The sequence below is a fragment of the Tenrec ecaudatus genome, chromosome 7, assembly GCF_050624435.1.
Source record: "Tenrec ecaudatus isolate mTenEca1 chromosome 7, mTenEca1.hap1, whole genome shotgun sequence".
Lineage (NCBI taxonomy): Eukaryota > Metazoa > Chordata > Mammalia > Afrosoricida > Tenrecidae > Tenrec > Tenrec ecaudatus.
The window spans coordinates 52,647,748-52,663,416 of NC_134536.1; the positions used below are offsets into that span (position 1 = coordinate 52,647,748).

The 15,669-nt window shown below is 46.9% G+C and overlaps 1 protein-coding gene across 2 annotated transcripts in view; it reads left to right on the top strand.

Moving 5' to 3' along the window:
* The window catches only part of MCM9 (minichromosome maintenance 9 homologous recombination repair factor), a 104,957-nt gene that overhangs the window by 9,516 nt on the left and 79,772 nt on the right, over positions 1–15,669 (top strand). For both annotated transcript variants that reach the window (XM_075554620.1, XM_075554622.1), the window contains exons 2-5: positions 190–500; positions 6,451–6,767; positions 8,075–8,156; positions 11,456–11,656. In XM_075554620.1, coding sequence (XP_075410735.1) covers positions 197–500; positions 6,451–6,767; positions 8,075–8,156; positions 11,456–11,656 — 904 coding nt within the window. In that variant the 5' untranslated portion in view covers positions 190–196. The remainder of the gene's footprint in view (positions 1–189; positions 501–6,450; positions 6,768–8,074; positions 8,157–11,455; positions 11,657–15,669) is intronic.

A 15,669-nucleotide genomic window follows, 5' to 3' on the forward strand; every position in this document is an offset into this window, starting at 1 on the left:
GGAACGAGACCGGTGGCCCCCAACAACATTCAAATATTATTTTGAGGTGATGGTGTGACCTAAAGTGAAGATGATTTTTCACTAAATATTTTTTTTCTGTTAAATTGTATACTTTATGATATTATTTCAGGCAAATTATGAATCAGCAAAGATTTCATTTGGTCCTTTTCTTTTTCTTTTGTTACCTAGAGACAAGATGAATAACGACCAAGTTACGCTGGTGGGCCAGGTGTTTGAGTCCTATGTTTCAGAATACCATAAGAATGATATCCTCCTAATCCTGAAGGAAAAAGATGAAGATGCTCATTACCCAGTGGTGGTGAATGCCATGACCCTTTTTGAAACCAACATGGAGATTGGGGAATATTTCAACGCCTTCCCCAATGAGGTGCTGACTGTTTTTGACAGTGCATTGCGAAGGTCTGCCTTGTCGGTGCTTCAGTCCCTTTCTCAGACTGAGGATGTCTCCATGAAGCAAAATCTTCACGCTCGGATATCAGGTGGGTTGCGTAGGCATCGGACTGCCTTGCTACTCTAGGAAAGTTTAGCGCTCACGGGGAGCTTTAGGAAGAGAGGTGGAGGCCAGTGTGGGATGGAAGTGCCCAAGCAGAATGGCACGTTTGACACCTCAGAGGATAGAAATGATCTGGAGTTAGGGAAATCACACCCCGTTCTGGGACTCTAGGGAAGGCACTTTACTCAAGATGTCTGTGGTTCACTCTCGTAGAAGCATAAGATAATCAAAATATGCGTTTAATTTCTCTTGAAGACTCTCCGCTCCTTACTTTGTCTTGTAGAATTTCTATTAGCCTAAGGTTGGTTGAAGGAGCCCTCGTGGCATAGTGCGTACGCATTGGGCTGCGATCCACAAGGTCAGCAGTTTGAAACCATCTGCTTTTCCTCAGGAGAAAAGGGGTCTTCTACTCTGGTGCAGTTAGAGTCTCGGGGCAGTTCTGCCCTGCCCTGTGGGGTTGCTGTGAGCTGGCCTGGGCTCGATTCAGGGAGCTGAATTTTGGTAAGGTGTATTTGATATTTCCAGTGGTTTTGATGAGAGGTTCAACTAGACCTACCCCTTTACCTTCAGATTTACCGAAGTAAATCAGAAAGAAAATGGCATGTGCGGGCTGACGAGAGCAGTGGTGGGCATCATCAGCCTCCCAGGAGGGCTTGTGGAGACACTGATGGCTGGGCCCCACTCTCAGAGCTTTGATTGAGCAGGTGTAGGGCAAGGCCCAAGAACCTGTATTTCTAACTGCTCTCAGGTGACAATCCGGCACAGGAGCCCGAGCCACGCTTAGAGAACCAGTGCCCTCCCGGGTCCCAAGGTCAGGCACTAAGGCATCAAAAGTGCTGAGCCGTCAAATCGGTACCAATCACGGATTAAAAGAGCACAATTTTCAAAATGGCTACTTCAAGAATGTTACCACCTTTGCCAGCCCAGGTCGAAGGTCCTCAAACTAGTGTGGATCCTGCACCCGTAACATCAGCATCACCAGGGAGCTGCTTGACATGCAAATTCTGGTGGCACAACCATCACCCAAAGTTTGGCAGACTGCACAGGTGTGTAGTCTTGCATGGGTCTGTATTGACTCGGTGGCCCCTGATGGGGGCCGCAGCGGCAGCCTGCCATTGTGCATCCGTGTGCTCTGTGACGCTCGGCTGAGCTGTCCCGTGTGCGTGCATGTCAGCTGCTGTACTACCCTGCTCTTAGGATGGCGCTCTTGCCGGAGGGGGCACTTGAGGGCAGTGTTGGGTGAGCGGAGTAGGGATAGTTCCTTGGACCATGTGGAGTGTTTAAGGAAAGGCACAGAGGTGCGAAGCTCCCGGATCTGCACTAATATTCAAACTAAGTATCAAGTATTCGGTGGCTGGCCTGGGAGACATGCGGCCCGAGGTGGGAACGGGGAGGCTGGCGAGGGAGGAAAGTCAGTTCTTTCTTTTTTCAGTCACTACTTTTCTCCTTGCCCCAAAGGGCATTTTCCAGCGCTCTGGAGAGGGCTCAAGAAGTGGCCCTCCCCTCTGGACATGGAAGCGTTAAGGGACAATTAAAAGCAGTAGGTGCAATTGAGGTCCAGATTGCTGGCGTGGCGGGGCGCGGGCAGTAAGTGGTTGTCCTAGCGGTCTGGGGTGAGAGGTGGAGAGAAGTTAGGGCATTGCTACGCAGGGGATAAGAGCTGCGGCAGGATTTAATGACTGGTCCCCGAATGCCCCTTTTAATGGTTTTATGCTCAAGTGATGCTGGGTTAGTCAGCAGAACTGTGGGACTGAGTATTTAAAGGGTGCAATGTCTGGGTTCTGCTGCCGGGGCCTCTCCGAGAGCCTGTTGATATAGATGCGGCACTAACCCGAACCCTGAGGTCAGTGAGTACACAGAAGCCACCCAGGTAAGGAGACAGGTCAGACAGGCACTATGAAGTGAGCCACCCAGTCCAGTCAACACTCTGGGACATCCCTGTGCTAACAGGGATGACCACGAATCAGCCCTGACACTTAGGTCCGAGCATCCCCTCGTAGGGCTCATTTTATAAGAGGAAAATAGCCCTCGCTTAGCACTTGTGTCCACTCCTCTCCCAAACACCAGGCTTTTCTGAGATGACCCATTTCTTTGGTGTCCGCTTCTGTCCATCAACCCGAAACTCCCCTCCCCGTTGTTAGCAGCAACTGCCTCCTGGCCAAACTGGGGGGCACTTTTCGCCATTCCTACTGCTTTAAAACTCTGGAGGGATTGCTACTATTCAATGCCTCAATTTTATGGAATCCCAGTGTTGGCCCCATTGACAGTGCTCTTTTACCCTTTCGTCCCTCGATCCCAACACACGCACACACACACACACACACATGCACACTGCATGGGCCTGTTCTATGAGACGAAGGCAGTGAGATTTTGGGGGTTGTAGGTGTTGGGTTCTCAGGGCTCCTGCTTCCTCTTCTGTGGGGTGGCTCTGCCCTGATCCTCTGTGTCAGCTCCCACCTATACAGCAGCAAGGGCAAACTTTCTTATGTTTGTATCCAGAACTTGTCTCTTAATCGCTGCCTCTAAATACCATATTATCTGCCAGATCTGTCTCAAACTAGATACATTCTGGGAAACGCACCTGTTCTCGGCCCTGCCGTCCAGGTGTTACAAGTGCTACTGTAGGTTTCTCGGGTGGGAAGTACCCTGGTTCTTGGCTTCGCTCGAGAAAGAATTCACAGCAAAGTGTGATCACTGTGATCCAAGTGGGTTTTTGTGGACAGAAGAAGTTTCAGGTTTGACAGTCACTGAACACGGGCAACCTCGTAGGACTGCACACCCACCCGTGGTCACCTGAGGCCAGGGAGACTGACACGACCGAGCGGGCACAGGACAGCGCCAAAGGGAGAAGAAAAAGAAGAAGGGCATCGGTCTCTTGGTCTCAAGGTATTTGAGGCCTCTGGCTGGGGGCATGGTCGAAGGTATTGGTTGACCCCATTAGCTGAATGAAGCCCACCTGGGCCTAGTTTGGGCCGCCCAGGTGTGCCACCCACCTGGCTGGGCGGGGGCAAGGCTGAATTTGGAGCAACCTTTATGGCTGGCTAAGGGCTCACCTGATTATCTCCCAGCCTCCTGTAGGGTGCCTTCAGGCATGGAGAGGGACAAACCCCAGTGCCCCTGCCTCTTCTTAACTAACACACACAGCTCTGTAGACGGAGTAGATGCTCCATTGGGCTTCTGAGACTAAATCTTTATGGGAACACACCGTCAGGAGAAGCTGGTGGGTTGGAGCCAACTCATGGTTAACGGCCCACCATCTAAACCCTCTAAACCTGGGTGCAAACTCCCCCAGGGGATCAGAAATTGTAGCTAATTCTTTCACTCTCTGTGTGCCTTCTCCCTCTGAAAATGGCATTTCTTGATCCCTTCAGGGGATACCTATTGCTTGTGTGCCATGTGTCTTGCTGGATGTCTGGCTCACTTGATGGAATCTTGAGTTGCCTAAACCCAGGAACTGGGAGGAGGTGGCTTTTAGTGGCTGTTAATTCAGTTCTGTCTCTTAGCGCTCTGTGCACAACAGAAAGCACTACCCAGTCCTGTGTGCCAGCCTCACAATTGTCAGGTCGAACCCATCATTGCAACCACTGTGTCCGTCCTCTCATGGAGGGTCTTCCTCTTTTTTCACTGTCCTTCTAAACTGCGCCAAGCATGATGTTCTTCTCCAAGGACTAGTCTCTCTGAGGACATGTCCAAAGTACATTGGATGATGTCTCACCGTCCTGGTTTCTAAGGCGCGTTCTGACAGCTTGGTTGGTCTGGCAGTCCTCAGCACTTCTACTAGCCTTCACCAGCACTGTCATTCAAATACATCGCTTCTTCAGTCTTGCTGATTCAGTGCCCAGCTTTCACGTACACATGAGGACAGGGAAAATACTCTGGCTTGGCTCAGGCCCACATGACCCCCATGCTCTTCAGGACTTTAAAGAGGTCTCGTACCCAATTCACACATTTTTAACCAAAACTTATTTTCAAGCCGAAAATAGCAAGCAGCTACCTATATGCAATTGTGTAAGTTTATCCGTTATACATGAGACTTTACTCACTGGAAATCCAAGGAGTTTACGAAATGGGACCCATGTGTCTTGGCAGTGTCTGCAGTTGAGCAGGAACCTGGAGTAGCACCTTCTCTTTCTCAGTTTTGTGATGTTAACCCACTCCCTTTGAGTGGGTTCCGACTCACGGGCATTCTGTAGACAGAGCACAACTGTGCCTTCAGGTTTCCGAACTGCTCAGTCCTTCCGGGAGCAGGCAGCCTCATTCTCTTGAGGAACAGCTGCTGGGTTGTAGTCCTCAGCCTAGTGCTTCCCATGGCGCCACCAGCATTGGGAGCATAGGAAAAGTCGCTGTAGACACTACTGCTGGCTGTGCTGGCCTGCTGGTAGATGGAAGCAGGGTCCTGTCTGACGCACAGAGTGAGCATTCAGGCGACTCCAGACTAAGGTTCGGGACACCTTAAGCATTCCGTTCATCTAACTGATTGGGTTTTGCTGTTGATAAATTCCACGCTTCTCACATTACTTTCTGATGATTTTCATTTGGTTTCCTGCATGGATATACTGACAGGGTGAACACGGGTTGGCATAAAAACGGAAAGGATAATCATATCTAGAATGGTTGTTTCTTGACTTTTTTAACTTTTTTATTATAAATTAGGTGAATATTTACAGAACAAATCCATTTTCTATTCAACAATCCACACATTTTGTTTGATGCATGAGGCTATTTTGCATGAGCTTGATAAATCTGATAGGTACAGCTGCAGAGTGATCATTTACCAGGTTCTGAATCATCAGATTCTAAGGACAAGAAATGACACGTGGTACCTGAAACAGCTTACTGGCTTAGCAAGTTCTGCCCTGTAAACCTGTTTAAAACAAAAACAGAAACAAATTTACTGCTATCGAGTTGGTTCCAACTCATGGCAACTCTACAGGACAGGGCAGAACTAGTTCTGCCTCTGGGTTCCTGAGACTGCCCCTCTTTATGGTGGTAGCTGGCTGTGATGATCAGAAGCCTGCTCAGACCATGTTTTTGGCCACGACAGCCAGCATCTCTATGCTTCAGTATCACGGCCAAATTTAAGAAAAGAGGCTTTTCCAAACAGGAATTTCCTTTTACAGTTTGCATCTCTCCGGTGCCTGGTTTTTATTTTGTTGTTGTTGTTTCTTTGTTTTAAATTGTGAAAACACCCAAATTACCAAGGGATACAGTGATGCATGCCAGGAGTAAACCTCTAGATCTGTGCTTCCCAAAGTAAGCTTTGCTGCCCCTGGGGGCACTGGGACACTCCAGGTGGGCCGCAAAGGCAGACAAATGTACACTTTATCCTGTGTTATGGACATTAGTACAAACATTTTATTTGGCAGGGGTGTATTGAGCAATTTTTTTTCTTCTGAAAAGAGGTGGTAGGCCAAGTATGTTTGAGAACCACTGGTCTAGGCAGCTCAAGGCTTGAAAGTACTGTGCAAGTTATGCATGGCAAACCCCACCCTAACTAAAACAACAAGGAGCCTTCTTTGTGGGTCAGGCAGAGTCAGCGACTGCTTCTAGGTGGCGTAAGTAGCAATATGTTCTTTGCTGAATGTGGGTACAATCTGGGTATTTAAATCATAGTGAGGTAGCCCTCTTCCCAAAAGCAGTCTGTCCTGATTATTATAGCATCGGATAGAACAAACACATCTGTCCTGGAAGACGCACAGCCAGAAGCAAGGATGGAGAGACTGCCTCACATACTTGGGGCGTGAAAGGGACACCGTGCGTGGTAAAGTAGAGGAGCAGGGAGATAGAGGCCCTGGACGAGCTAGCTTGGCACAGTGGCTCCAGCAATGGGCTCTTCCCTGGATTTGTGCTCCCCCAGGGCATATGAGAAAGATGCTAGATAGAGTCCAGTCCCAAGGTGTGAGTGATGTGATCTTTGGGTTTTTTTCTTCCATCAGGTTTGCCCATCTGTCCCGAGCTGGTGAGGGAGCACATCCCTAAGACCAAGGATGTGGGTCACTTCTTGTCTGTCACAGGGACCGTGATTCGAACAAGCCTCGTGAAGGTGCTGGAGTTTGAGCGGGACTACATGTGTAACAAATGCAAGCATGTCTTTGTGGTCAAGGCTGACTTTGAGCAGTTCTACACCTTCTGCAGGCCATCCTCCTGCCCCATCCTGGAGGGCTGTGACTCAACTAAGTTCACTTGCCTCTCGGGCGTGTCTTCTTCTCCAGCCATGTGCAGGGATTATCAGGAAATCAAGATCCAGGAACAGGTAAAAGATCACCTTCAGGAAAATAAACTGAATTTGAAGGAAAGCAAAGTGGTTATCAGCAGTGGGTCAGTTACTAAGATTGGGGAACACATGGTTAATTACATATGGAATTTGTGCCGTTGCTTTGTGGAAGACTGGTCGTGAGATGACAGCACCTATATCCAAATACAGCCTTTGAAAGCCGTGAAATAATCATTAATATTATTTTGGTAAGACTATACACAGCCACATACCACTTAAATAATCTTAAGTGAAACATTGACAGGCAGAGTGTGGAGTGACTTAATCATGTTAATATTAAAGAAGGGAATATTTAAGACGTCTGCATTGGGTACTCATAACTGTTATTGCTGCTGTACCATCTCTTAGCAATCATTGGGCTACGCCTGGTCCTCCTTTCCCTACAGTTTAAACACAAAGGCTTATTCTCTCATCTAAAACAAATAGAAGAAATGGTAAAATGTAGGCTTCTCCGTGTCAAGCCCTCACGTATCTCTACCGTTCTTATCATGTGGCTTCTCTTCTAGGGCTGTCTGTGGTCCAGGAGGGTAGTTACAACTCCGTCATATTGGGATTCTAGACAGAGCAAGAAGACCATGCTGCCCAACCAAACTTTCATGTCTCCCTAGAAGTCCCCTGAAAACTAGTCAGCTTGGTTGTTCATTGGCCAGAAGTTAGTCCTGTGACCATCCATTAGATGCACGGAGCTCAGGGGACGCACTGGCAAGGTCAGCAGGTCACAACCACCAGCTGTCCTGAGGGAGGAAGGTGGGGCTTTCTATTCCTAGAAAGTGTTCGTCTTGGCAACTGGCAGGCACCATTGTGTCATGTCCTACAGAGTCGCTGTGAGCTGGAGTTGACTCTGTCGCGGTGTTAGGCGTTTTAGTGGATGTAAGGAAACCTGGGAAAGGTAGGCTTTTTTGTGAAGACCAGGGCTCTGCTACTAAGGAATACCCAAAGGACCTCAGTGATTGGCCCCAAACGGTGGCTAGTGAGCAGAAAAGAGAATGCCTCTGCTTTCCAGGTAAGTAATTTTAGTAGCAGTGGTGGTGATGATTCTCTTTTGACAGTCCACCCAACAGGTAGGTTTTCTTTAGAGATAGTTGTCATATTGGTGATTTTCTCTTCCTCTAGTGATTTTACATACGAAATAGTATGATTTTTCCAGAAAATTCTTCATGCCCCCAATCATAATTAAATTTGATAAAATCAGAGAAATAGATGCTTTATTTTCAAGAACTGCTGGTCTTCTAAATATTTAATCCATGTGTATGTGATCTCCTTAGTAGCCTGCTTTTTCTTGCTAGGTCCAAAGGCTGTCTGTTGGAAGTATTCCACGATCTATGAAGGTTATCTTGGAGGACGATTTAGTGGACAGCTGCAAATCTGGTAAGAATGAACTTTGATTAGCTTGTACAGAAAATCCTAAAGAAAATCCTGGGTGGCAAGAACCCCCAATAAAATGTGTTTGGGTTTTTTTTTTAAGAAGAAAATCCTAAAATATTGGTTAGGAAGAGCCCGCCTTTATTTTCCCAAGATCATGGGCAAGGGCATGTGGAAGGATAATTGCTGGCCTTGGGCAGAAATTATCAAGGAGGTGAGAGAAGGTAAAAGTCAATAGAGCTGAGCTGAAACCTAAAGATTAGTCCAGGTGCTGGTTCTATTGATGAAGACCCTGACTTGCCTGATGCCATTGAGTGAATTAAGTGGCAGTACTAGACATAACACAAAGCCAATGATTTCACCTGAGATTTCCTTTAATGCACCGTAGCTCAGCAACAGTGACTTTTAAATGATAATGGACTTAGCAGGCAAGCACATGAAATGAATCAGAGGATGTGCCTGTCTAAGGCTATTGGTTTCTTCGTGGGGGTGCGGGGTACCAGCCCCCACAACTGAATGGGTCCAAGAGGCAGTTGTGTAATTGAAGGGTACAGAGACATCAGACAAAACAGCATGCAAGGGCCCACCTCTGCCGCCATGACTTTAGGCGCCAGGTTCATGCAGAGAGAGAGAATACATTTCCCAACACCTCCCAACACCAAAATGTATACTCGCGGGGTGTGCAAGCCCCTTAGTTTCAGGTAACCACATAACATAACAAAGTGGGCTGTACACTAACCCTAAGGATACCCGAGTTCATTGGAGGAGGAGCCAGTGCTGGGGACAGGTGCAGAACCTAGAGAGCAATCACCATGTCTGCTCCTATCATTTAAGCTGCCGCCTGCACGGCAAACAGCCATGTGCTGTGAGAGGTAACTGTGAAGGGAGGATGGAGTGGGGAACAATATTAATTTTGAGAATGTGATTGGCACTCACCTCCAACTCACAAGGGTGAAGGCCTCTCTCCTCCCCAGAAACCCAGCCTGCCAGACTTCTTAAGAGTAAAAGGATTCATCCATAGACACTGTCTTCCCATTCTGTTCTCACAGAGGGTGTGGAAGGAAGATGCTCTGCACTGTGACACACTAATGTGGTCTGCTGACCTCTTCTCAGTGTGTCACACAGAAATGGATTTGTAATTACAGAAGAGGCTGTGGGCTTCGGTGGGTGGAAGCTACAGGGAGGCCGATTGTGACTCAGTACCTAGTAATCAGAGGTGTCCCGCCACGGGCTTTAGGTGAGGCGTTCTTTTGCGTGGAGACAGCCGAGCAGAGGCTGTGCAGCACCTCAGCGGGGCTTTGGGTCTCACGAGGGCAGCTGGTTCGGGTAATTTACAGTGCATGGAAATGTAAGGCTCGCTGAGGTTAGTCTAGAAATCTGAGGGTTCCAGAGCCTGTTACATTACTCTGGGTCATATGCTTTGATTTTAGGGCTCCCAGACTAGGCCTGAATTCACCTTTGTCCGCTCTCATCCCCTTGTCCTCTCCACATTGGAGTGCCTGGGAAGAGAGGAAGCTTTAGAGCACCTGCGGGCAGGTGAGGGTTAGTAACAGCCCATGTCTATAGAATGAAAATGCTGTGGACTGAATTGTGAAATTATTGAAGAGATGATTTATATATAATCTGGTATGTTCTTGGCATGTTTGTGTTGGGGATTTCTACATATGAAAAGCAAAAAAATGTGAGTGTATTCTTCAGCTATTGGTAATAGGTCTGTAAAATGTGCGAGGCACTAGTCAGCTGAGGGTGAAGATCTCAGAGAAGCAGACTGTCAACAGTATGTGGCTTCAAAGTGGGAATATGAATGCTTCATGAAAAACTTGCCTAGTCCAAATACTTACTATTGCCCCTATTTCAACACAGGTATGCTCACTACCTTCCGTTTCCCCTCGCTGCTTCCTTATAGAACTGAAAGGCACTGAGGACAATTGTGTCTTTTAAATGATCAAGTGTCAAACCCACAGAGGATTGCTTACCAGCTGCAGTTTTCATAAGCATCCGGGCACTACCACATCCAGCCTGTAAAAAAGGAGGGAAATGCAGTGCCTTCTGCTTCCCTCCCCCCTCCCCCCCATACACATACTCCTGGGCCTTCTCATTTCAGTTTTAAAAGGGTAAAGGTTATGCAATTTACATATTTTGATTCCTGCAGAGAGGTGTAGCCTATATAAGTAAATTGCATAATAGCATAGGTTAGGATGTGTCCCTGGCATAAGTCTCATCTCTTAGTCTGAGTCCCAGTTATACCCTATTGGACTGAACTAAAATGCTTCATTTCTCCAAACCATCATTTCCTTCTTTCAGTGCTAAGCTTCTCCACATATATTATAAAATATTTTCTAAGCTGGCTTTTCATTAAAATGATAGGCAAGCGCTGTAAGGAGCCAAAGAGAATATAGGTCCGTATCCAGAGCCAGGAGTGATTTCAAAAGACCTTCCCCACCCAAGACTCACTGGCCCAGCATGTGAAAACCATGCCAAATCTTTTCGCAGTGTGCAGTTGTCTCAGTAGTGTTCTAAGGAGTGCACAGCTTTGGTTATGGTCTGCCCAATGGATGAGGACATGTGAGTCTTTTCAGCTATGCTCATTTAGGACTGGGCATTGTAACCAGGTTGTAGTAGTCGAGTCGGCACAGTAATGTTTATGAGTCGGCCTTGACACAATAATCTTCACAGAGATTAGGGTATTTTCATATGGTTCATCTAAATTACATCCATTTTGTACTGAAAAAAATTGTTAAGCTTCTTTTCCTCTCTTAAATGTCTGTGATATTAAGCAGTTGTCAGCAGCTGTTTTTTTACATTTTTTTTCCTTGGCTACAAATATTTGTAGGACACAAAAGATAAAGCTGACACGTAATTTGGCTCATTAGGAAAAGAATGGCAGTGGATAAACATTAACAAATGTAGTAAGTCAATAAGATTGGTGCCAGTCATCTGAAGAGTGTGCCTTTCCCTGACACCAAATTGATTGTAGTTCAGCCTTTAGTCTGCAATTCCCACATCTCTAATTGGGAACTAAATGTTTAGCGATTCTCGGACCGAACACTTCATCCAGTGTAAGGACAATGAATGAACCTAGTAAACTGTTTTCTCAGGGAAGGGTAATTTCTGGGCATGAGCATGTGACAGATTAGGAAAACGACTTAAGTTTCCAGCTGTACAGGCAACTTTGTGTGGTCTTCTTTGCTTCCCAATGGTTTTCTGGGCGCATGGTGGTCCCAGTCTCCACACGGGGGGACCCTCGTTGTGTAACTGAACACAGCATGGTGCTGCTGCTCAACTCACGTGCCCTTCTTCCACAGGGGATGACCTCACTATTTATGGGGTGGTCATGCAGCGATGGAAGTCCTTCCAACAGGATGTGCGCTGTGAAGTGGAGATAGTCTTGAAGGCCAATTACGTCCAAGTAAATAATGACCAGTCCACGGGGATTATCGTGGATGAGGAGGTCCGAAAGGAATTTGAAGATTTTTGGGAAAACTATACGAGCAATCCTTTGGCAGGTTTGTGATTAGCATATAGAGCTTATTCTTTATTATTGCATTTCATTCAGTACTTCGACATGTGTCTGCAACTTTGGGGGAAGCCTTAAATGCTGCATTAACCCAGCGGCTGAATTCACAGGGTAACATTGGTCAATGCCTCCTGTTCTAATCTTGCTCTGAACCCCTTTTTTATTTTGAGGTCTTCCTGGAAAAATCAAGGCCAAATCCAAGAGATTTTCCACTTGTAACTATTATCTTAAACATTTCCTATTCTACTAAAAGTTTTCTATTGCCTCTACCAATTAAATATATAGCTCCTCCTTTAACATGGCAAAACCTCATCCTATTAGGACTTCTGAGACTGTAAATCTTTATACTAGCAGAAAGCTCACCTCTTAAAAAACCATTTTATTGAGGGTTCCTACCACCATCCATCCATCCATTGTGTCAAGCACCTTTGTACATATGTTGCCATCAACATTTTCTTTCTACATGAGCCCATGATATCCACTCATTTTCCCCCTCCCTCCCTCTTGAACCCTTGATAATTTATAAAGTTTTTTTCCCATGTCTTACACCGACCACTGTCACCCTTCATCCACTCCTGGGAGGGGGCCACCCATCAATGATTGCAATCGGTTCTACCTTTCTCTCACCCCACCTTCCCCTTAACCTCCGGGTATGGCTACTCTCAGTATTGGTCCTGAGGGGTTTATGTGTCCTGGATTGCCTGTGTTTCCAGCTCTGATCTGTACCGGTGTACATGCTCTCGTCTAGCCAGATTTGTAAGGTAGAATTGGGGTCATCATAGTGGGTTGGGGGGGGGGGGAAGCACTAAAGAACTAGAGGTAAGTTGTATGTTTCATCGGTGCTATACTGCACCCTGCCTGGCTCATCTCTTCCTTGTGACCCTTCTGTGAGGGGATGTCCAATTATCTACAGATGGGCTTTGGGTCCCCATTCCTCACTCCCCCTCATACACAGCGATAGGATTTTTTGTTCTGGGTCTTTGATGCCTGATACCTAATCCCATCGACACCTCATGATCACACAGGCTGGGGTACTTGTCCCATGTTAGAAGCTTTGCTGTTTCTAGCTAGATGGCCGCTTGTTTATCTCCAAGCTTTTAAGACCCCAGACACTGTATCTTTTGATAGCCGGGCACCATCAGCTTTGCCGTGCAGAGTGGCTGGTGGGTTTGTAGTTTGTAGCCCAGAGCGTAGCCCACAGTGCCACTAGGGCTTAACTAGGACACTCTAATGTGATTATGTCGATCAAAGCATCACAACTTTGGGTTTGAGCAAGTTCTTTATTTAAACATCCCAATGTACAGTACACTATTTAAATCTTCAAATGCCTGTTTTCATTCTTTTTTGGAGGCATCTTCTAAGAAAAAACAAAGCATAAGAGACTAATTCTGTAAACTTTCCTTCCAATCTGGTATTCTTTTTAAACCACATATTGAACTGTACAGGTATCAGTTCACAAAGTAAGACTCCTATTGGCCTAAATCTATGTAATTTGCTTTTGTCTGTGGACTTTTTGTGCTTCCATGTGCAACACACCGTGCGGTCATGTGTGACCACTCATGAATCTGATCCACCGCAAAGAAGCAGACGTTCTCTACCCTGTGGCTCCATAAGCAAGCCCTCTCAGGGGTATCTATGAGGGGTTCAAACGTCTTTGGAAAGTGATTTAAAGGGTGATGGGATTTCTTTCCAGGAACTTTTTGAAGCCTCGCCTCATAATACCTGTAAATGATTGTTTTCCTAATTGAAGTGTTTCTCAGGATCAGGTCTTTAGAAAAAAGGGACTTATTCCTTACACGCCGCTTTTAAATGCCACAGCTCAGCCCTGCCTGGTGATGAAGGGGGGCACCACAGAGCGCTCCGTGGACCTGCGCACGACTCTACGACGCATTTGACGGATGAGAAGAAACTGGCAACCGTGGTGGGGAGAGGAACAGGGAGAGAGAAAGTGAGCCAACGTCCTTCCGCATGAACAGATTCGCCTTAAAATACTGTTGTGGACGCCAGCACATAGCAACCCTGTGTACCAGAGGGAAACTGGCCGGTCCTGCGCCACCTCCACAGTGGTCCTGTGTCACTCCACTTGTCAATCCATCTTGTTGAAGGGCTTCCTCTTTTTCCTTTACCAAGCATATCCTTCTCCAGGGACTTGTCCCTCCTGATGATATATCTAAAGCACACGAGAGGATGCCTTGCCCTACTTCCCACGAGCATTTATTTCAGAGTGGACGAGGGTGTCGGGGTGAGGAGCCAGGCAGGGGGATCTCTTCTTTCCAGAGTCGTCATTTTGCCCAGTGGGACGTGGGAGATTACTTCACTGAGCAGCTAGCTCTTGGCAAGCTGAGCTGGCCCACTGAGGCCCAAATCTGTGGCATTGACTAGGTGGAATCTAGATTTATTCTGATCTGCAGTCCTCTCGGGGAGCACTTGACCCTAGTGCTTAGATACTGGCTAGAAACCCTTACAGAGGGGGGGTTGGAGTCTGCTGGACCAAACTGAGATTACTCCATTATCTCAAACCCAAGTTCTCCTCATTGGGGTAGCTGAAGGGCATGGCCCACTATTTAACATAACCTAGAAACAGAATCTGCAGAGGGAAGGTACATGGAGTATTCACTCTAGTGCATTTCCTCCATGACAAAGTCATGGGCGTCTCTCACCATAACCCAAGTATAGGGCTTCCAACTTACAGCGACAAATTTAGGATAATGCTTATCTCTGGTACCTCAGCCCTACCTTCTTAGTGTGTATTTTGCATTCATTAGTGTGAAGAACTCTTGAGATGAGAGATAAGCACAAGTGGTACTTGGTACTTGATTAATAGTTCAGTTAAGTCATTCCTACTGTATGCCAGCTACTATTCTTTGCAGGGAGCCCCTGTGGTGCAGTGGCTACACTTTGGACTATGGTCCACCTGGTCGGCAGTTCAAAACCACCAGGAGCTCCACAGAAGAAAGACTGGGCTTTCTACTCCTATACACAGTTCAGCCTCAGAAACCCACTGGCGTCACTATGAGTCAGCACTCACTCAATGGCAGTTGAGTGTGGTTTGGTTTTTGGTACTGTTTGTTGTACTTTCAAAGCTGCGGCCATCAAGTTGATTCCAATGTAAAGCAAGCCTCCAGGAGAAGTGCCCTAGTGTTCAAGGTTGGGGTCTTTCGGAAAACAGATAGCCACGGCTTTCTCCCAGGAATATGAAGCAGCTGGTGGGTTAAGCTTGCCGACCTTTCTGTGAGCACGTGCCAGTGTGCACTGAGCCATCTGCCATCAGAGCTCCATTTCTTTGTCCTTTACACTTACTAACTCCGTATACCTCAACAGGTCTACACAATACTGCTGTTTACATCTAAGGAAATGCAGACAGAGAAGTTAAGACGCATGCTCAAGGCCACACAGCCAGCAACAGCTAGGATCCTAAGCCAGGCCGCCGACTCCAGATGTCATGCGCTCTGTAACTTGGATGTTTGCTGTAGGCACCCTCCTCATCCTTCATTGCATCAGCTTTGATTCCACAAAGCTGCTGCTTACTAGTGTTAGCTTGATTTCTCCCAGGTCACCCTGCTTCCTTTGAACCTGCTTCTTTAGGGGTGCCCTCTGTAGACACTGCACAGAAACTTTTGTGCCTGCTCTTAGGTCTTACCTGCTTAGAGCCATGACCTGCCTTCACCTTTCGTCCAGGCTTTCTACCTCACAGAAGGGGGAGGCCCTCTGGCTGGCAAGTAGTGCATGCCCTGATGAACTGACAAATTACTTTTCTGGTCCCCCTTTTTACTCAAAGCTTGTCTTCACCATTTCTGCTGCACCAAGTCACATCACCGTAGTCAACTGAACTCATCACATACAGTAACTAACTAACCTTTGTGTAAAGAAAGGCCCTTTCTTCTGAGAGTTTGTCAGGAAGCTACAATCACCAGCGGGCCAAGACCTGTACAATTTCCTTCCTGGTCAAAAGAGCTATTCCTGAAATACGAGTGCAGACTCAGAGAACAATGTAAGTCCTGA